At 46.0% G+C, this 23,643-nt stretch overlaps 1 protein-coding gene across 1 annotated transcript in view; it reads right to left on the bottom strand.

Annotated features, from left to right (window-relative positions):
* The window catches only part of LOC108928828 (voltage-dependent calcium channel gamma-2 subunit), a 49,648-nt gene extending 27,784 nt beyond the window's left edge, over nt 1-21,864 (bottom strand). Inside the window, exon 1 of the mRNA XM_018742986.2 lies at nt 21,213-21,864. Coding sequence (XP_018598502.1) covers nt 21,213-21,438 — 226 coding nt within the window. The 5' untranslated portion in view covers nt 21,439-21,864. The remainder of the gene's footprint in view (nt 1-21,212) is intronic.
* Between the last annotated feature and the right edge of the window lie 1,779 nt (nt 21,865-23,643).

Here is a 23,643-nt window from a genome sequence, read left to right as displayed (position 1 = left end):
AATTTTAAAAAATATCGAAACCATATGCAGTAATCTAGCTTATTTTCATAAACAGTGCTGGGATGTAGTTCACAAAAAAAATGGCAGTGCCACAATTACGTGTACAACGTGGTCTGGGGTTTTTTAACAAACGTTGCATCTTTAGTTATATAATTTCTCTACTAAAAAATCGTGTAAGAAAGCAGAAACATGCTATCAGTGTACTATTTCTAGCCCAAATAGCTGAGAATGATCTAATAACTACTCAGTGGTCTTATCTAGAGCAACTGACTATTAATTGCCATTAAAGGGAATATATGAACTGAGTGTGTGTGTGTGTGTGTGTGTGTGGGGGGGGGGGGTGATTTCAGAATTGACCTAGAAGGTTCCATTAATGTTGGTCTATAAAAGACTGCAAGTAAAATGCTGTCAATGTGGCTGTTGCATAAGATTACCGAGGGAGGGAGAGAGTGTGTGGTTTGGCTGAAGGACAACGAAAAGGATCGTGTGCAGTGACCCGGACATGAAGAGGGGTTGGGGGTGGGAGGGGGGTGTGTGGGAGGATAGGGGGCGGCCAGTGAGAGAGGCACAGCCGGAACTCGGGGGCCAGGAAATGAAATTGCCCACATCAGGAGCGAGGGCTGCAGTGTTTAAACGATTGTCCTCCACCTTTGATTTCCTGTACCCTGTTCGCTCACCACTAACATCATTTTAATTGCACAGCTGCTAGAGGCTCACTGCTACAAAGGAGCGACAAAAAAACAGCAACAAATACAAAAGATATCCACTAACACACATACAACTCCTTCCAAACCTTTCCTTGACACAGATGCACGTACACATTATTTCCTCCCATGCGTCACACATTAATCCATTGATTTTCTGTAAAAATGTTTCACCGGATTCCCCTATATATGCAAAACAAGTCAACTCTGCAGCAAAAAGGACATCGGGCGTATTACACAATTTCTGCCACAATGGCCATGCCAGTCGTGCTGGATAAGAGAGTGTCAGCTAAGTGGACAAAATGAAATGGGAAATCAGGACGACAACGACATACACGGTTAACCGACCGCTTTCTGATTCCGAGAGCTGGCCGTAGTCCACTGATCAGTCATGAAGACAACTGGATCCAGTCCATGGACCAATCGGTGTTTGGGGATAGCTGGATTCAGTCCACTGACCAACCAGTGATAGGGACAGTTTGGTCAGGTTTCTCGGAGCCAGGACCATAGTGATAGGTCATAGTAATAGTGATGCCATGCAGGTATTGGCTAGGGTGGTTGCTCCTCCTGCCCGCTGTATAGCTGGTATCCCAGAGTCCCAGGTTGCCTCTCACCTTGGCTTCCCAGGCTCTGTAATTTACCTCCGCCAGCAATGGAGTCGGTGGCCAGGGTCCACGAGAAATGCGGCAAAGAGGTGCCACCGTTGACTCCTCAACATTGAGTCATTACAAGACAAAGGGCTGAGTGTTCGTCATACCTCTCCTGATCTGAACGGTGCCGCACAGGTGCTGCCGGAGCTGCAGCTCGTCTACTCGGTTCTTTGAGCATTTATAAGAAACAGGCGAGCAAATACACTCTGCTCACTTGATACTTTTTCCTGACAGTCTATTGTTCACTGTAAACTCCGGTCTTCCGACTCTTCTGCAGGAGGCCTGTGGGATGTGAAGTTCCACACATCACATCTTGGTAGATTATATTTTTAAAAAATGTTTTATTCCCATGCAAATGTGCTAGGTTAGGATAGCCAATAACAAATTAAAGAGAAACCATGACAACAGCAGGAGAATCCCAGTCACACACCCACGCAGAAAGAGCCAAGAGAGCCAATGGAGCTTCACGCTGTGGTCTGGCCTTTCTCAGATCCCAGTGCTCCGGAGATAAGGTGGTTTGAGTCTCCCCTCCCCCATCCCAGCCGTCTGTCTTCCCACTGGCCCTGCTCCTACACACACTGTCCATGCAGCCAGTGTGTTTCCGTGGTACCTCAATGTCTCGGAAGAAAACCCGTGTACCTGCAGACAATGAAAGATCAAATGATCTCTTCGGAGGCTTCTAAGATTCTAGCTCTTGAATGCAGCGTCACGCAAGGCCGTCACTTACATTTCATTGACACGTTGCTCGTATTTTGCGAATGAGAAAAATATCTGCTGTGATCCAGAAGACCAATTCATTCCACGTGTCATTCACCGATGTCATTCAGATTCAAAGATTTTAATTTTCAACGTTTAATTTTCCACATTTAGGATGCCACGATGGTGAACTTAAAAAAACTAACGTCAACAACCGCTTGTCTCGAGCGGGGTCGCGGCCGGCGGGAGCCTACCCAACAACACAAGGTGCATGGCCAAATGGGGAGGGGTCATACCCAGGGTGGGACGCCAGTCCATCGAAAGGCACCCTAAGCAGGACTCGAACCCCAGACCTGCCACACAGTGGGCCCCCCTAGCTTAGAAACATTTTAACTTAAATGTTTTTGAATTGAAGAAACGCATTCAGTGCTTTCACTTACATAATGTTTGAAAAACATTGAATTCCTATTTGTGTGCCTTTAGGGGTCTTATGTTTGCAAACATTTTTAGTGGGGATGACACTACTTCTTTTCACTTGTATCTCCAACTGTCCACAGTTGCTTTGTGTCAGCAATGCATCAAGAAGTATGCAACGAAGGGCCATCTCAGCGATGGTGCCCTCGTGATGTAATTGGTGTGCCTTTGTTGTTAGTGGGGACTTTGGATAGGTCACAGGCAGTCCTACTTTCACTTGTGAACTTGGGGTTGGCTTAGGATATGACAGCCACTCACAGCCAGAACCAGTACGCTGTAGTGGAGTGCGTTAACCACTCAGTCACTCACAATTTCTTGGCACCTCTGTACAAATTACACACACACACACATTTTCAGAACCGCTTGTCCCATACAGGGTCATAGGGAACCAGAGCCTACCCGGTAACACAGGGCATAAGGCCGGAGGGGGAGGGGACACACCCAGGACGGGACGCCAGTCCGTCGCAAGGCACCCCAAGCGGGACTCGAACCCCAGACCCACCGGAAAGCAGGACCGTGGTCCAACCCACTGCGCCACCGCACCCCCTTGTACAAATTACAATATACAGCAAAATATTTCAAAGCCCTTAGTTATGCTGATTCTTGTATTGATTACGATTAGATTACACTGCGACCTTACTAGGACAAGCGGGAAAGAAAATAGATAGACGGATGGATGGATGGATACGATTAGTTAAAGTTTACTAATTACAAAAATATCACTAGTTCTTCCACAGTGTCACTTTCAGTTTGGTACTTCACAATCATTGGAAGATTCTAGGAGGCATCAGCACATTCTAGAAGATACCAAAACATTCTAGAAAGCATCAGATCCTCAAAGGTACTGGAATATTCGGTGCTTGGAACCTGGTGCTAAAATTTGCTCATTTCAAGAATGTGGGATGTTGCCCTAAAAACTGACATATACTATGACCTAACGCCCAAAGTATGCTTAATCTCACAAAACTGAATGGAAAATGCAAAATAAATCAGCATCATTTTTGTTACATTGTATTATTTGTGGGGGTGCGGTGGCGCAGTGGGTTGGACCGCAGTCCTGCTGTCCAGTGGGTCTGGGGTTCAAGTCCCGCTTGGGGTACCTTGCGACGGACTGGCGTCCCGTCCTGGGTGTGTCCCCTCCGGCCTTACGCCCTGTGTTGCCGGGTAGGCTCCGGTTCCCCGTGACCCTGTAAGGGACAAGCGGTTCTGATAATGTGTGTGTGTGTGTGTATTATTTGTCAAACAAATACAGGGATAATATTGGGCTAAAAATATAAATGAATCAGAGGGGTGTGGTGGTGCAGTGGGTTTGGCTGGGTCCCACTTTTTGGTGGGTCTGGGGTTCAATTCACGCTTCGGGTGCCTTGTGATGGACTGGTGTCATGTCCAGGGTATGTCCCCCCCCAAGCCTTACGCCCTGCGTTGCCAGGTTAGGCTCCGGTTCGTTGCGACTCTGCTTGGGACAAGCGGCTTCATCCAGTGTGTGTATAAATGAATCTTCACATACTATGTGAGTACCAGGGACATGCCAGTGCATATATTGGGATGCCAAGATAATATTAATAATAGTATAAACTAGAGTTCTACACAATTTTTTTTTTGGACACATCCCCCATTCCCTTTTCACTTATGCCCTTTGTAAGTACTACACTGAGTACAGCCAACTTGTTTAATCAAACTTTGATTACGTAAGTGTGCACGAATGCTTGATATTCATCCTTAGCGTGCTAAAGAACATTGTCTATGAAAACTAGGACTTGCTTCAAAATTTAATATTGTTCTTCCTCAAGGAAAAAAAATGTAAGTTAAACTCAAGTTGAACGAGCATTCACCATTTCAAACCATCAGATCATCTCAGATTTTTCCACTTTCCGTACATGAATTGTGTTGCTAACATCCTTATTAAGGAGATGTGCGTTTGCAGCGGACATATCCTGTAAAAGGCATAATTTTGGCACAAATTGCTCCATTGCATTACATCCCAAATAATTGTCCTTGAGGACAAAAGAAACGTGGCTTGTTGCCAGAGGCTTGAGAGAGCGATGGCATGCCCTGTTGCTGGACGTTCAGTAAAAAGCATCAGTCCATGGAAAGGACACCGACACACGCATGGAGAAAGGCACGGAGCACACGGGAGAGCCTGCTTCAACCCCAAGTGTGCTTTGCATGGCTTCACACTGTTGAGAATGGGCCACGCAGCCAACCGACCGAAACCACGTCCCAAGTACCATATGGCTGCCTTTATTAAACCTCTTTATTAAGCCATCCACTGTAGGACACTTTCACTTCAGCTCATCCTTGCAGCTCATTGGTGGAGACTTCTGTCACACAAGGACTCCCTGTGTGTGCGCTTGTGTGTATCTGCGTGTGGAGATGAAGGAGCTTAGATGATTTTATCCGAGCAAATTACAGTTCAACCCATTCATTCCGCTGGATATTTTTACTGCTCCGTTTCAGGTTAATTACCTAGCCCGAGGGTGAATTGTTTTGTGTTTACTATAAAAAGAACTAAAGTGGCAGCTGCATTAAATTTTGATATGTGTAAAAATGAGCATATGTAAAAATGAAATCTTATGAATTAAGTCAATCCTCAGCCTCTACCTGTCCGCAGTGCTATACATGTGAATGGTTCCCTTGCAGGAGTTCCAGTCCTTTATATAACAGCAGCGCTCTCTTGCTGTCTCCTTTCCTCTTCCTAGCAAATAATTCCTCTTCCTCCTTTATTCTTGTTCTTTGGGCTCGCTCAACAGAAGGGTGTTTCAACCAAGTAAACGTAATTTGATTTTTTTTTTTTTAAAAAAAAAAGGAGAGGTTTTTCCCTCGATGAAACAGGCACTTGAAGTTTCCGTTGTGACCTCAGGCTGAGAATTGAGAGTCAGCTTCCCACACTGTACACTCACCATCTAATCACCGTCATAGAAAACCTGTGCTGTGCTCGCAATAATACTGTGAAAGGCTCCAAGAACTTATCCACCACCTTCTGGTTAAGAAGTCATTTTAACTCCAAGTTGCATGTTTGAACCCAAGGTTCGTATACTTGAACAACATAGGAAAGCACGGCGGCGCAATGGATGGTGCTGCTGTCTTACACTGTCTGAGCTGTGTGATTGGATGTGGGTTTGATTCTTGAGCAGTCTGTCTGGAGTGCTTCACACTGGGTGCTCTGGTTTCCTCCCACAGTCCAAAGAGATGTGTCTCAGATTAACTGGTGCCTCTAAATTTCCCACAGTGCGCGTGTTACAACATAAAAAATGAGAGATCAGTGAATGATTGCTGGGAGTTTAATGTAGTGTGTCAAGTAGTGTAAGTCATCTTGGATAAGGTGTCAGCTAAATACGTACTATAGTAGTCATTGTATGCCACCTTGGAGAAAAGCGTCTGCTAAATGAATAAATACAATGGAAATGTGCATTATCAAACAGACTGAATGCAGAGGTTCTCAGAATGTCAATACTGACACTCACACACACATTTTCTGAACCGCTTGTCCCATACGGGGTCGCGGGGAACCGGAGCCTAACCCGGCAACGCAGGGCGTAAGGTCGGAGGGGGAGGGGACACACCCAGGACAGGACGCCAGTCCATCGCAGGGCACCCCAAGTGGGACTCGAACCCCAGACCCACCGGAGAGCAGGACCTGGTCCAATCCACCGCACCCCCCTACTGACACTCAGTCTCTTCAAGAATGTGACAAATGCAAGGGTGGTAAACTAGACTAAAAGAACATCATGCTGGTGGGACCGATGGCTCTTTTTCTTTTCTGTCTCTCGCTGTTTCGCATCTGCACACACAGTACTGTCATTTCCATATGGATGTGTATTTCAACAAATTTGTTACTTTTCCATATTGAACGTGTTCAGCTGTAGCAGTGTTTTGGTGTGTATGACTGGGCTCACAAGTACCCTCCTACACAGCAAACTGTCTTCCAGGGTCTTTCGTAAGCACAGAGCATAATTTTTAATCACAATACAACTTTTGAACTACAGCTGCTCTTATCACCGTTATGGAATATTTGTACGATGAAATGCGAACCTCCAACGTTTTTCCCACGTCCCGTCAGTTAGGTAAGAAATGCGAGAGCCGTTAATAATCAATGAACCCCATTGACAGCCTGACATTTAAACATCAGCAAATAAGCATTTCTGCAATAATCAAAAATAAGCAGCTGATTGCTTGAAAACAATACTGGATCATGAGCTAATGATAGTCATATGATTTTATTCAAAAGAGATGAATCCCCATAACGAACTCGCTTGTATATACTGCCAAAACAATCAAAATATCTAGAAATGACAATTTACATGCCTCTCTCTCTTTCCCTCTCCCTCTCCTCTCGTCGCTCATCCACCGCTCTACCTCGCTCTGTCTTCCCATCCCCCCCAACACAAGCCGCCTCGGGCACAATGATTAATTTGTGGCTATTGATTCCTCCTCCTGAGCTGAAAGAGTGAGCGGAACAAGAGAGAGAGGGAGGACGAGAGAGAGATGGGGGGCATACATCCCGTATTCAGTGTAGCGCCTCTCTGCAGATCTTTTTTTTTCTTTTTTTGCTCCTTAATGTAGAGAAAAAAAAGCGCCAATGGTTGCAGTCTGGATGCGTCAAAACCGCCTCCCTCTCCCTCGTCTTGCCCTCTCTCTCTCTCTCTCTCTCTCTCTCTCTCTCTCTCTCTCTCTGTGTGTCTCTGTCACTGGAGACTGGCGATTCACTGAGTGTCCACATGCCGTTCGCAGCCCCGCTGCAACAAAGGGAGCGAGGAACGGCAGGACGGGGGAGGGCAAGATGGCCGAAGGGCTAAGGAAGGGAATTTGGTGCTTCTTTTTAATTCGTTGGAAATATCTATGGATTTGGAACAGGCGTCCATTTTTCTCTGGATGTTTCCTTGATGAAACAACAACCCCCCCGCCCCCTCCCCCCCACCAGCTTCACTTTGCTCTCTCCGGTCTCAATGAATCGGGCCCCCGCTGCTGGGTGACTTCGGAAACACTCCCACGAACCGTTCACCTGCAACATGTTGTCTCGGCGGGGTGAATTACACACACAGCACCAGCCCATCGCCACCCCTCCCTCCAGCGCTCCCTCTGTCTCTGCCTCCGTCTGAGTCGCTGCCTCTGTCTCGCTCTCAGCTTCCATCTCGCCGGATAATGTTGCGATGCATCGGCACCTAGCAAAAATGTCTTCTGCTTTGAAACAGTCCGTGACAATGAAATAAAAACGTCTTCAGGAGGACATTGCGGCATCCTATGAACTCCGAAAATGAGGGCAGCAGGTGAAGTAGCAGTTGGAGCTGCTGCCTTTATACTGAGAGGACCCAGGTTCAAATCCCATCTACTGCTGTGGTACGCAAGGGCAAGGCTGCGACACTGCATTGCTCCGGTAAAATTAGCAGGCTGTGTAAATGGGTTAGTCATTGCAATGTTGCAATGCATCATTGTTACTCATGTTTAATGCGGTAAGTTGCGTTGGAGAAAAGCATCTGCCAAATAAACTGGAGGAAATACCAGTAAGACCCTTGAGAGCACAGCACTTCCTTAAACACTATGCATTTCAGTTTTCTGCAACTAGAATCAACATGATCACCCAAAATTAGGGGTGATGCATCCAGTCTGAAGACAGCACCTGGGTATCCTTTAAATTAAACTTCAGTTATGCTGCCAGTACTTCAAGTGATTTCTCATGCCTCCTCATGGCTTGTCACCCAGCTGCATGCTGGGAGATGGGCCAAAGCCCAGTGCAGGGCAATGAGCGAGTGAGCGAGGCTTTGAGGGACGCAGTTCGTCTGACCCCGGGTCAGATTTGACTGTGTGTCATTTGCAATTCATGCAGTAATTCATACCGCGCTTGATTAATTGCTGTAATTAGGCCTCTGCCATGGAGGACACTTAGAGCCCTGTTGAGACTCTGACCCATAATGACGGTGTGCCTTTGATTACAGAATTTCGGCATGTTTTACCGTTATCAACTTTGCCACGTCGGTTCACTTCAGGACTGAGCTTACAGCCCTTTCTCCGATTTTGTCTGATTTTACTTTTTATTATTACCCTCCAATCAGGATTTTGTCGTTGCATCTCCAGGTTTTTCAGGCTAGACCTTCCGATCTGAAAACGATTTCACTCAAGCAGTTGGCCGCTGGATTGCTTAACGAAGGTGTTTTTATGCTGTAATTATTATTTTGAAATATTAATGAAGACGTCTAACTTACTGCAGAGTCAGGTGTAGATTTGCTGGAGTAAATATAAGTGTAAACTTGCACGGGTGGCAAAAGTGTAAGTAGTACACACTGACAGTAACAACATCTATAGATTTTTTTCATTGAATTGTTCTAGAAATAAAAAGAAAGGTAGGGTAAATTGTTCATTAGGTTCTTTTTCCACAGAATGCTGTGTAATTGGTCTGTGTGACATCTTGGTACATCTCACACACCCACACACACTTGCTGAAACTGCTCGTCCCATACGGGGTCACGGGGAACCGGAGCCTAACCCGGCGACACACGGTATAAGGCTGGAGGGGGAGGGGACACACCCAGGACAAGATGCCAGTCCATCTCAAGGTACCCTAAGCGGGACTTGAACCCCAGACCCACCAGAGAGCAGGACCCGGTCAAACCCGCTGTGCCACTGCACCCCCCTTCAGTACATCTCACTGCAAATTAAGTTACATGCAGCAAGAATAGTGAAAGTTTTTTAAGAACAGGCAGCAATTCCTGGCAGAAATCCTTCTCACAGCGTATGGACCAGAAGGACTAATATTGTATTACAAAGACTTTATCTTTTGAAGAGCTCCTCTCTAGGATACATAAGTATCAGGTCACATTACAGATATCCTTCAAGGTACCTAAGTACCTAAAATAATCAATCTTTGTAAACTCGAAACTCATGTTTACAGGGAATGCAGCACCAGATCTCAATTCCCACAATCAGAGCTTGAGAGAAATTCATCATGTTATGATTCAAGAGTACATACCGGTATGTCAAACGCCTGTAGTATGGGGAGTAAAATCCAGATGAGGATGGAGACTGCAACACACTGCAAATATATGGTAAAATGAGTAAATTCAGAGAGAGTTTTCTTTATGGGGACAAAATGTGCTGAATATCTGAAGACTTTTCTATAAGAGCAAGGAAGAAAAGTGCTCAGATAGAAGATTTGTGTGGACTCCTTAGAGGTCCAACAGCTCCAGCTCTGCCTTGCTTCATTTGAACATAGTTGGGAAACATGTCCGGCCTGTCCCCATGAAGAAGACACATGATCTGACATGAGCAGAGCATCACTGGCATGAAGACCAGCACTGCTGTGTGAAAGTGTGTGAAAATACAGCTCAGACAGGAGACGTGGCATTCAGTTGCATATCAGTTGCACACTATGGCTTTCTATCTGCCAATATTCAGTGTTAAGGTGGTAGGAAATGATGTGTGAATAGTTATAGTCAGCTCTGGATTATGACCTTTCTCAAGACTTTGCCAGGACATCATCATTGTGTGGGCAGTGACAAAAGCATCCCTATCTGGAAAAAACAAATACATTATTCTTAGCTTTCAGGATCAATTGTACCACGAGCTTCACAGTTTGGAAAACCATCCATATCATCTCATATCGTCTCTCTCTAGGTGGAGAAAATGCGTCACCTGTGCAAAGGGCCCACATCATAGCCCGAACAAAGCCATGACGTCATCCAGCCTGAGTAAGGGCTCGACTGCATTAGCTCAAATGACTGTAAAAATTAGGGACCAAATATTACCTTGAAGTGCATTTTACCTCACATTGTCTCCTGGTTTTTCTTGAGCTCATTTATCCAGATAAGAATATTTTTACGGTACCATAAAATAGCCCCAATGAAGGCACTTCTTTTGCTTAAAGCGCATAACTGCTTCACTCATCCAGACAAACCCTCAGTATGTTTCTCCTGCAAAATGATGTCCAAAAATGGATAGACACCAAGACACCATATTTTGCAACTTTATCTGATGCATCCTAATGCCTCTAATGAGGCTGAAGTCACCTTCACCCACCCGAGTTTTGGAGGATTTCCTCCCATTATCATTCACCTGTGTTTCAGGGTCCACCATGAGGGAATTCCCATCCTCAGGAAGAAGTAAGGTATTTCTTCCTGGGAAAAGTGAAAATGTCAAGAATATGAAACAAAATGTGCTGCATCGCTGTGGAAAACTGGGAAATAAGCTCTTGTAACCACCTCCTTCGCCGGCATCAGAATAACCTTGAGAAGGTGGCTTTCGAGCAGAACCAACAGCGGACTGACTTCTCAAGGATCACCTGACTAGGCCATCTCGTCACAGCGCCTTGTTTTATCTACGGTGGCTCTCGCTGTGACAGGAGGCGCCATCAACTTGACTGGAGAGAGGCATAAACCGAGCTGCCTGGGCGGTGCAGTCGTCGAGTGAGGCTAAAGGCTTAATGGAGCCTCAGAACCTGAGCACGAGTTTAATATGCAGCATGAACAGAAGTTTAGATGCTGTGGTGAGAATCTGAAGTATCAAATGCTCATTTAAAATGTACCCTCTTCTTCAAATAAATCACAGTTGTTAAATGGTGCATAGTAAGTACATTTTACCCTGAAAATGTACCAATTTATTATTTTTAAGCAATATACTTATTTTATTTTATTTTATTCACCATAGTAGGGGTGAAGTGGGGACAGCTGGTAGCATTGCGGATTGAGCCACTATCTTTGGACCCAAAAGTTGCGGGTTTGAATCTCACCTCTGGCTGTAGTACCCTTGAGCTGGAATTGCTCTAGTAAAATTACCCAGCTGTATAAATAGCTAAATAACTGTAAATGCCTTCACGTTGTAACTTGCTTTGGAGAAAAGCGTCATCTAAATGTGATAATGTTCATTGCATTCTATAGGACATAGTGCCTGTACAGAAAAGAAGTTTATTGGAGAAAACGTCATTCGTGAAATGGGAATTTTTTTTTTTTTTTTCACTTCTAATTACGGTAAACAGAAATTCAGCTTTGAAGTAAATGAAGACGTGTTTGGCAGAATGCTAAAAAAGCTGAAATATTCCTGCATGAGTATGGCTCGATATCGGACCGCTGAACGTGAGGTAGGAGAGCAGCTCTCGCGCTCTTGACAGTGTGCTCTTCTCTCAGCTCCTTGGGTCACACTTAGTGCCCTCTGAGCTCGCCTTGTGTTACTCGTCCCTGAGGCCAGCCTCACGTGCTGAGCTTTACCGGGTCCCACCAGGTTCGGTAATACCTCCTGTATTAGCAGGCAGGGCTGTCAGCACCTCCCCTGCAGGGTGTTAAGTGGGCTCTGCAGAGGCGGGAACATCTCAGTCAACTCTCCCCCCTGCCCTGGCTCCACCCTGCTGGGACAGATGGACACAGGACCCTCATCTGGAGTTCAGCTGTTCCTCCAAGCAGGACAACAATCTGCCCGCTCCTTATGATGCACGTATTCCGACGCAAAAGGCACGTCACACCACAGAGTGAGCAAATTATATGGATGACACAAGCAAGACTAGTTAATGTTTGACAGTGGATGTGCAAGGCGTTCATTGTTAGATCCAGGCAGCGAATGGGCACTGAGGAAATCGTTCTCTAATATCTTTTATAAAATAACATTTGCATTTCAGTAAAATTAACTTAATTATTTGCTTTTGCTCAGTGTAAGAGGCTCGCTGCAATTCAGACTCCGATCCACAGCGCTGTGAATAACAAATAATTTTAAATAACAAATGCTCTAATTTGCTGGTCAAGTACAGGATAATATGAATTAGGGAAAACATTAAACAAATCCATTAACAGCTCTCCACCTCGGTTTACTTCGCTATATCACAGCCCGACCATCCTCAGCTGACGAATGCACTTTGCTCTCTCGTAGTTTGAACTCAGGAGAAAACTGCTTCGCTGTTATTGCCAAATTCAACATCCAATTATTTTGCTAACCGCTGTCTCCTGCTCCAGAACAAGTCCGACAGGATACATCTGCAAAGGCAACGCTTTATTCCAGACCAGATTCGGCCCGTCTGCATTAAAGTGAAAGAGTCCGGCAGGTGCAGGATGTAAAACCAAAGCCCATGTCACTGTCAAATCATGGAAGCCTCATTCAAAAATTCATCTCTTATACATCTAGGGCCTGTTTTGATTCTACTCTTTTTTCATATGTGTCCCTTCTTTGATTTAACACCTCCGCTATACATCATGCAAGGTAATTTTTGTAATGAGGTATTTATTAGCAAGTGCACACACACACACACTTTCTGAACCGCTTGTCCCATACGGGGTCGCGGGGAACCGGAGCCTACCCGGCAACACAGGGCGCAAGGCTGGAGGGGGAGGGGACACACCCAGGATGGGACGCCAGTCCGTCACAGGGCACCCCAAGCGGGACTCGAACCCCAGACCCACCGGAGAGCAGGACCCGGTCCGACCCGGTCCAACCCACTGCGCCACCGCGCGCCCCCCTTAGCGAGTGCAATTGAGAGTAAAAGCAAATTACAAAGTGATCAAAGCTGTCACTCTTATTAAAGCACAATAAACCTGTTAAGGTGGCGTTTGTCCTTTTCTGTCAAGGTGCTTTGGTGTTCCAGGAGAGCGCTGATTGCTCCCGAAAAGAGAATTCGAGGAGGTGGGGAATCAAGCGAAGGGTTGAAGTTCAGAGGGTCTTCAACATATATTCTGCAAGGCCGAGGCAGGGCTCCAGAGAAGCAGCACCATAAGTGAGGGGAAAATGAGGTAGGTGGGTGGTATCATGAGCTCAGCACAATATAACGCCTAGGCAGTAATATGGCTATAGTGGGAGCCTTCGAGTGGGCGGGCACTTCCAGAACAATAAAATGTAATGAGTGGTCTGTAATACCCCAGGACAAGGATACTATGACAATAATGAAGTCTAATGAGACCTATTGCTATAGTATATAGTGGCTTTATGAAGGCCTAATATCAGGTTTTGATAAGTATTATGACTTGGAAATTTTATTATGCATCAATTTATGTGGACTCTGGGTACAAAAATGGAGTGCGTAGAATATATGAGAACAATTTATTGTGTGAACATCAAGCAACCCAGAATGTCTCAGTTCTCCTTTCCAAACAGAAAACACTAAAACTTCCCACAACCCCGTTTAAAGCTCTGCCAAGCAATCATTCATCTCGGATCTTAGGATCTTTGATCAGAGTAATGTTTCCGTGTAATCGTATCCGTGCAGCTGTGTGTACAGCGGAGCACTGTGGTAATACAGCGTAATGCCCGTTTAGGCCGAGGTCATTAGCTGGACTGGCCTTCGACAGTAGGATAATCTTATCTGAGCCGTCTACGATACAAATCCTGTTTGAGAGCAGAAACGCAGCGATGCCTTGCTGGCACTCTCCCTGCCGTACACATTCACACTGACGCCTACATTCACAGGCGTAAAAACACACCAAATAGTCCCTTATTTATAGATGTACTCAAAGTATCTTCTGCAAAGAAGCGTGTGTATGTGTACAGTTTGTATGACAGACCTACGGTGGTACATCAAGGCTGGTCAGCTGCATGGATGCATTTACCTGCTTGGCAAGGGAACCGAGCAGCTGTTTGACAGGGGTAACAAACCGTTACACCCGCGGTGCTGAGAAGCCGAAGCCGAGAAAAAAACAGACCCTTAGAACCAAAACATAACCGGAAAGCCAACGTAAACATACACTCATGTTCTAATCGCATTGCTGCTGCATTTTGCAACAACATCCTGCAGGGCCAAGGCTTGGTCTTTACCACACACTTTCTGAACCGCTCGCCCCATATGGGGTCGCAGCCTAACCCGGCAACTCGGGGCATAAGGCTGGAGGGGGAGGGGACACACCCAGGACAGGACACCAGTCTGTCACAAGGCACCCCCAGTGGGACTCGAACCCCAGACCCACCGCAGAGCAGGACCCGGTCCAACCCGCCACGCCCGCCGTGCCCCCTCTTTACCAAACTCCTCAACGGTTTTACTCGTGACTGACCTCGTGAGAATGCAGGAACCTGATCCCAAAATCCAAACAAGAACGCTTAAAGATGCTGTAGGATCCATCCGTGCGCTCATCTGTCATTCAGCCAGGTCACCGGTCATTTTTAATACGGAGTCTTTTCCAATAAAACACCTCGACGCTAAAGACTTTCGGCAAGCCAGTTCCATCTTCAAGGTGACAAATCCTTCCCCTCGTAAGTTCAAATTGATCTCCGACCTGTGTTCATAGGGCCTACTAGTCAGAGAGCCATTTAAGGGCAGTGTGTTTTACAAACACCTTTAAACCTACTGTATGCTTAACTGTGTGCGTTTGGGAGGCGGATGAGTTACGTGGACACTGGCTCTTCCCAGATCCCTGAACAGTGAGAAGAAGGGCCGATATCCCACCTTCCCTGAAAGGGCTGCGGCATGTTCACTGATTTATATTGCGACGAACACAAAGGCTTTGCGGATGCTATTTTCAAAGTGGTGCAGAAAGGGAAACAGGGCTTCCATTAGACTTCACATTTTTTCCCGTCTGATGTGACAAGGTACTGGATCCCTCCAGCAAATAGGAGCCACTACCGCAAACAAAAGCGCATGTAGCCCATATATTATTAATACTGCTCGTTGTCCGCAAAAAGCTCTTAAAAGCGAGACGGCAGGGAGGGAGTCTACACAGCGAGTTGCTCATGTTTGAGAAACTCATGGGCTGTGCCTCCCTACCCCACCCCCACTCCCACTCCCACCCCACAGCTCCCTCCCCATGACCATGATGATTGATCACACAGATTAGCAGCAGCTCTGCTGCACTGCATGAGGCAATGTGGAACCAGGGAAGGGTGGGGATCACACTCTGCCCAGAACCTAGAGGCCCATCCCAGGGAGATTAACTACATCACATTCTTTTAGTTGCTCAGCAGATGGTTTTATTCATGGTGACTTAAATAGCCTATAGTTTTTTCAATTTACACTTTTGTACTGCTGTAAATTTCGACTGAAGCAACACACCTCTTCCTTTACTCGCTGCTCCAACAACAGGGTTTTGTGTGGAATCTGACCCAGCAATTTCTTTGTATCCGATCCAGTTCAATATTTGAAACACCGATATGGAGTTCTCATCCAATTAAAGATCATACATGGTGAAAACCTGCTTACTGACTACAAACTATTGTTTTTCGCCCTTGCCTCGGTGATTTGTAAGAGAAATCTTTCTCTTTTGGAACCGGACCCAAATGGTGAAGAATTACTGTTTCTTATTTGCAGCCATCTTCCGACGATGATGACCTTTGAGCCGAGCTCTGGCTTCTTGATTTGTTCGGTGGATGTCCCTTTACTCCAGTATGATGTAAGTTCCAGTATCATATGCCCTCCCAGAGACCATGCCAATTCAGTGTCTCAATACAGCGAATAAAGCAAACTTGTAATGCAAACAGTCACAAAGTAGCTGTACTTCACACCTGAATCCTAAACGTGTCAGTAAATCCATGTGCGTACCATTTCCGAATGGTCCAGTATTCTTGTAAAAGTGCATGTGGCCGCAGGCTTCTCAAGAGCATGCAACTTACAGCAACAGTCTACTGTCTTGGTCCTCACAAACCATATTGGATGCAGGTTTTCCAGTTGTCCCTATGCCAGTAGCAGCCTTGATGACGAGAAACAGAGCTAAATTAGTTTAGTTAGGGAAAATAATCGGGCTGGGGAATGACTAAAGTGACCAGGTAGGATGAATCTGTGCATATACAATGACCTGCCAGGCTATGGATTAGTGATATCTGAAAAACAATTTTTACCCTACCCTCAAGTGGCAACCTTAAAAGGCTTCCCTTCAGACCTTGCCAGAGTGAAAACATGGGTGCAATACAAAACCTGCAGGGCTTGTGCAGAACCCATTCAGACTTTTGTATTCGGCACCAGAGACGAATTAGAGTATCCCCTTCTGCTGATGGGGCGAAGTAGGGAACCTCCGTGTTGTAAACACTCCTGTAAGCATAGCTGTATTCCCACACACACTGGGGGGTATGTACAAGGAACTGATTATACAAACACTTCTACCCACCTGCTCACAGTAAACTAATTACACCAACTGGAATGAATGAGAGGCTACAACCAGAAGCCATCCATTCTGTCAGTTTCAGTTTGTATTAGATCAGTCATAATCTGTCTAGATAATCTCACAGCGCCTGGGTGGTGCGAGAGGACATGGGTTTGATCCCCGCTCAGTCTGTGTGGAGTTTACATGTTCTCCCCGCGTCCGTGTGAGTTTCCTCCGGGTGCTCCGGTTTCCTCCCAGAGTCCAAAGAGATGCTGCTCAGATTCACCTATAGTGTGTGAGCGACAGAGAGAGAGTGTTCCACTGATGTATGGATGAGTGACCCACTGTAAGTACCGTATCTAGCAGCGTAAGTCACCACGGCGAATAAGGTTTGCGGGCTGATAACGTTACGTAGAGTTCATTGGAAGTCGCTTTGGAGAAAAGCGTCTGCTAAATAAAAAAATGTATCATCAAGCAGTATCAAGCAGTGTATCATCAATGTAGTATCATGTGTATCATCAAATGTAGCATCGAGCAATGGACCAGGACCTATCCTTTCTTCTGGACAATGCCATAGCCAGCTTCATTTGCAAGATCCCAAAGTTAGTTATCCGTTCTATGTAAATGACAACAGTAAATAGGCACCCGCTCCACCTCGAGTTATCAATAAAGGACAGCTACTAAGTTACATGAAATCCACACCTTGCCAGCCTCAACGATTCAAGTCAACTGCTGAGTAAGCTTGCTGTTCACGCTTTGCCACTAGGCGTTGAAAAATTTCTTGGTGGCTCACCGCGAACGCTTTCTTTTTTTACTGAAAACAAAGTGGTGTTACTCTGAATATCACCTGTTGGATGTGGCTGACCTAATTAGCACATCGCCTGTTCCTGTCAAGCTGTAATTGAGGCTCGAGACCAGCGCCGCCGAGAGCCCATCTCTTTAACACCGTCACCTTTCTCACCGGTCAGAAGACATCCATCATGCATTTTTTGCAATCGCTTATCAAGGCAGGGTCACGGTGATTAGGAAGTTATTCCAGGAAACACAGGGCACACACCCAGGGCAAGACTTCAGTCTCCTGCATGGCAGGGAAAACCTCAATGTAGTGAAATACAGGCTGCAGACAGTTTGATGCGGCACACAAAATAAATTATATGCAAAAAGGATCAGTGTCAGAATGAAAATCCTGTATTGCCTATTGCATAGGGACCACGCAGTGAGTCACAGAAGAAACAACACTGGAAACTGCATCACTAGCTGATAGGGCAGACTAATTGTGTTCTGTGGAATCAACCACAAGAGGAAAATGGCAACGCTTCAACAGGCAACCATCTTAGGCTGAGGTTATCCAGATCAGTAACTAGAAATTGCGGTTACAATTTAGCCTTCAGGTTGCGAAAGCAATCCAAAGCTTTGCAGAACTTGTATAAACCCCTCAAACTGCGGCATGGCTGCGGCGCAGGAACCAACTTGAGCAGGAGGAAGGGAGGAGCTCCAGTGTTATTTGCAGGCCCTGTAGCATCAGATCTCCCATATGCAGCCTCTGCACCTCAGGCGGAGATTCATTCCTCGCCTCAACACCACTTGCAGAGCATGGGCTTCGGATCTGAACATCTAGCTCTGCCACTACGTCCTGCTGTTGTCACTGTCTCTCACGAACGCACACATGCGTACGCTCTACAGATCCATCAGTCAATACACACACACACACACACTGACAGTCGTGAAACATGGGGCCAGAGAGGTGCAGCCGATCTAAATATGGGCTAGCATGTATGACCCACAGCGCTCATCAAAGAGCTGCTATGTCTAGTAAGAAACATTTCCAAATGACCAAAAGTTACCTAAATTACCATAAATTACTTTTGAATTACATGTAAAGGTCTGCAGCACATGCACTAGTACTCAAATACACATGTACACAGAAAAAACCAAAATAAATGGTGTATCTATGGGAAACAGGAATAGATTTAGGTATTAAAAATATGAAGTTAGGATTTATTTATGACATTTTGCCCATGTCATATTGCAAAGAAAAGACACAGTAACACAAGAACAGTCCATATCATGTAAATGAGTATTCTCTATAGGAAAAATGGGAGTACTGGACTGGGCTCTTGTGTTTACACTCCAACCTGCATACGAAATGTACTGTTTGGCTGCTCTTATCCCGTATCATGTGTCTACGTCACCTTGTCTGCGTTGTTAAGTCACCTTGGTGAATAAGGTGTGTGGGCTGACAACGCTACATAGAGTTCATTGGAAGTCACTTTGGACAAAAACATCTGCTAAATAAATTAATGGAAATGTAAAATCCATTGTATGATACAAGTAAATGTATTCCAACTACAATTTAAAAAAAAAAAAAAAAAGAATTAAAATTCCAAATCACTTTTATGTAAAAAGTAAATGAGCTACTTATGCTGGCTTTACCAAAAAAACAAAAAAAAAGACAACGGAAATTTCAATCCAAGACCAAACAGCAACTCAAAATTAACACAAAAATCAAGACAGGCTCTAAGAACATCATTCCTGCCCCCTATTATCACACAGTAATACAATAATATGAAAAATTTGACTGCTGTACAAGGTAAGGTGACTCTCAACCCAGCATGCTGTTCTCAGTGTCAGGAGTAATGGCACCTGACTCCAGAGTCGCCCACTGCATAAAGGATAATCAAAGACAAGACACACTTTCCATCACACCATCCATCAACCAAATGAGATGGTATCAGTCCAAAGAAGTGGCTTATATAAAGTTACTATAATTTTTTTATTCCTCCTTTAGTTAACTGATGCTTTTATCCAAAGCATCTTACAAATGTACTCCTTTACAGAGTCTATTACCAGAGCAATTCGGGCAAAGAATTTGCACAAGCATTTTGAAGCAGGTTCTCTCCAGGGACACGAAAAAGCATCCATCAGGTTAGAAGGCCACATTCGTGACCACTGTGCTACCTGCCGCCCTATGAAGAAGCAGCTCTGCTCTAAAATACAGCTATCATTGCAGGAAAGAGTACTCCTTTTGAAACTGGCAAAGGACTTCAAGGATTCCACCTCTTAAAAAGGCAAGGTGACATTATTCTGTTTCATATTAGAAACCGTCCTGTTCATTACATGAATAAAAGTCATTCGAAGCACATTCAGGACTGAAAGTGGACAAAATGTCTGAAAAAATCCACAAATCATTGCAAGGTTTTTCTAAGTCAGAATCTGTGATTGTTCCATTCCCAGACAGAGCACATCCACACCTGAAAGGTAACTGCTGACATTGTGCTCAAGTTTTCATGTGAGACAAGAAGAAAGAAAAAGGTTCATGAGCAATCGGAAGGAGCAACTTATGACCTAGCAGTTCAGACTAATCATTAGAGAAATTTCTTACAAATGTGAATTGGTGGTTTATAATTTCATATCGTAGACCCTTTAAGTGCATTTAGCTGCCAATGCTTACAGTGACACTAAAGATGAAACTTGACCTTCTTGTGCCCATCCTGTGCCACATCCGTTTCAAATGTTTATAGTAACAACATCAAGACTGATTATGTATTAAATCTAATGAAACAGTATGCACCATTTAAACCTTATGCTTTGCTTTCGGAAATATTCAGTCATTTTCACAAGCCACTGGTCCTAGTCAGGGCGTCCCTGAGCGTGTCCCAAAATCACTGGACACAAGGCTGAGGGGACACCTCTCTGTCACAGGGCAGTCACACATGCACTCACTCATTCAGATGCTTATGGGTGGTTTAGCACCAGAAATTCGCCTGACCGGATGTCTTTGTGGGCGGAAGCCCACTCGGGCACAGGGAGAACTCTCAAGCTCCACAAAGACTAAGCCAGATTCGAACCTATAACCAAACACCCCGGGCGCCGTGAAGAGCCAGCATTACCCACTGCACCAACATGCCACCTGTTTTAGAAACACTAGTTTTGTCATCCATGTCGTTAGGGTGAAACTACCACGGTCATTATGAATGGTGCCTAACCTTCTATCACATATTATATCAGTTTCACCTTCTTCTGCCTTCAGAGCAGTTTGAAAAATATGAGAACAACCTGTAGTGAGATGCTGTGCCATTTTATTTTTAAATAGGTACAGAAGGAATGTGGATATGAGTGGACAATTTAACGCTCTCAGAAAGAGCTTTTCTCAAAAAGCCAAGCACTTCGCTTTATGGGGGAAATATACTGAATACTGCAATTATAATTGCTCTTTGAAAGCTTCCTCCAGTCATCAGTCACAGGGAGCATACAGAGCAAATCTCCCTGAACTGACACCAGAACATGTTCCAGTTGAAACATGTCCTAATGTAATAACTCAACTCAGTCATCTAATGAATTGAATCTTCACCTTAAACACATTTGTGTCACAGATGTACGTATGCCTGTAAGAGTAATATTTTCCAGACACTGTGTTGCTTCTGAGCTCTCAGCAAAGCAAGAACATTTACCAAACTCCGGGCTGGTGAAAGACTGGAAGTGATAAACATGGTATTTGGTGCTGAGATCTGTGTTCCGGGCCTAATGTCACAACCATTCAAGGATGTTGAACAGAGAAAAAAGGATAATGATAATGACCATGCCGGCTAGGACCTTCATCGGTACGTCAACAGGCCAACCAATTATTGCGAACAGGAGACATAGAGGAAAAGCGGTAGAGGCCTTTAACAGTAATACGGACGAGCTCGGGTAGAAGGAACAAGGTTCTTTGCATTTACCTTCTAAACAACACGTTCTCCACAATCCCGAGTGGGTCATGACCTCCTCGTTCTTCTTACTCGTCTCGTTCTCGCTGACCGTTTTGGTCCTACACACGCCACGTGAGTAGAGCCAGTAGTCCGTGCCCACGGCTATAGTCATGAGACTGAAGGCGGCGAAGGCGCCCACCGTGGTCAGCAGCATCTGAACTCCGCGGTCAAACAGACCCATGTTGCCGCATTCCATGAAAGGGGGACCCCCCTTCCTCTTGACGTATAGGAAATAAATATTTGAAAATTGACGGGACCACAACAAGCAGAAAAAATGGGATAATTTTGACTGGAACGAGGGGGGAGGGAGAAGCTGTGGATGGAGCCTTATGGTTGCGTTTGGGTGAGAACACAAGGCTGGTGTTGTTGGATGGAAATGGAGAAGTGTAACTGGGGGCGGGTTAGTTTTCCTGCCTTGACTTGATTATTAAAGCTGACCTCGGGAAGAGGAGGGACTCGACCGCCAACTGGGAGAGCGCCGATCCGTCACGAGCGCAACTGGACCGAAACTTGCCCCAGCAACAGCGAGAAGCCACGGAGATCCCAGGAAACGAAGGGATGCTGATGCCAGACTCCGTGCGCTGATGTAAAATTCTGCACAAGCTACGAAAACGTGTTTGCCCCCCCTCCCCCACCCCCACCCCCCCCCAAAAGCGCCAGCTGGTTTGCTCTTGCGGTGGACGATGCAGCGCGCGCGCCTTACGGGGAACTTGTGTCGGCGTGTGGGCACGAGATGGGCTCTGGATGCGGCGCGGGATGTGCATTAAATGGTCGGCGGGGACGGGAGGGGGGTGGAGGACAGGCTGGAGCAATGGCAGCGCACCGCACGCTACAGTTCACCCCGCACGTCGATATTTTGGGATGGATGAGGAGCACGATTTTGTTTCCCTCGCTAGGTGCCTGGATTTCCACGTAGGTGTGTTCCTTTCCACCCGAGCGATCCCCCCCCGCCGTGCGTGTCTACGTTTATTTGAAAGTATCTGTCTGTATGTCATAGCAAGAAGAAGGAGGGCTGGGTGGGTGAGGGGGGGGGGGGGGTGCAGGAACAGAGAGGCAGGGATGGGGAGAAATGTAGGATAGGGAAAAACCTGGTGGAGATCGAAGACACACAAACACAAATGAAAACAACAGCGGCAAAAAGCGAAAGGAAAATAATGCTTTGGATCAACGCTGGTTCAGTTAATTCTGTGCGGCGGCTCTAACGGCAATTCAAAAATAAACCAAGGGCGGAATGAAGAGAGTAAATGTAAATAATATATAAACAAAGGGGGATAAGTGATGACGACAAAATGAAACAAAATTAAAAAAAAAAAAACAAACAAACAAACAAAAAAAAAAAAAAAAAACACAACCACTAATATTCCTTTTTTCTAAAGTTCTGGTCTCCAGTTTCCATATGTAGCCCCTAGCCCGTGGAAGGTTTCCGCCGAAAATGAGAAGCTGGTGTCTGTGGAGGAGCCGTCGAAGATCCGGGAAGAGCGGGGGGCATCCAGGGGGTCCGACCGAGCATCACTCAACATAGAGCCGGTAGAAGGATGAAGAAGAGGAGGATGAGCAGAAAGAGGAGGAAGAGGAGGAGCAGTGGGCGCCGTCGGAACCGCTACCCGCCGGTTGGACCGCTGCTGGTGCTGCTTGGGTATCCAAATCCACGGTGTTGCAATCACACCCAGAACCGGAACCAAAACCGACCCGTTTGCATAGCCCTTTCGCCATGTACAACACAAATTATTATAAATGAAATCAAAATTAAAGATGTGTATTAAAACACGCAATCCTTGTCACAATCCTTGTGTTTAAGCCTCTTTTTTCCCCCCGTTTCCTTGCGGATTCACACCGAAGCGCAGAGCTTGGGAGGGACTGGTAGTGGGAGGTCGAAGAAGAAGAAGAAGAAAAAAATTGTACAATGAGACGAAAAATAAATCCACGCCACGCCACGCCACGCCACGCCACGGCGGAGCCGACAACACAGAGGCCAGAAAGCGGTGCAGGGGACGCCGCTTGGATCCAGTGAAGTCAGAGCTGAGCGTTATATTTTTTGCCTTGTGCCCCACGGACGATGGTTAGTTTGAAGGCACCCACGCAGATCCCCCCGTGCTGTGGGTTACGGCACGAACAGCCCGCCACGCCGCCGATGCTGAGCTCTCTCCGCCGCGCGCTTGTTGCTGGAAAGATATGAAAGATTTTAATTCCATTTCTGTGTGGAGGGGGGCGCGGTTGAGGTACTCACCGGGGGTGGGTGGGGAGGTGGGGGTGGGGGTGGTTCTGTCTACGTGTGTGCCGAAAGAAGGGGGTTGGGGTGCGCGCGAGCCGACCGACAGACGCGCATTTCTTTCAGTGCGGGGTTACGGTCGCGTCCCGATTTCGCGCGTTTTCAGCCGCTGCGCGAATTCCTCCGTCATCA

Source organism: Scleropages formosus, chromosome 3 (genome assembly GCF_900964775.1).
Source record: "Scleropages formosus chromosome 3, fSclFor1.1, whole genome shotgun sequence".
In the NCBI taxonomy this organism is placed as follows: domain Eukaryota; kingdom Metazoa; phylum Chordata; class Actinopteri; order Osteoglossiformes; family Osteoglossidae; genus Scleropages; species Scleropages formosus.
The sequence above is the reverse complement of the archived record's forward strand: the minus strand, read 5'-3'. Positions and strand labels throughout refer to the sequence as shown.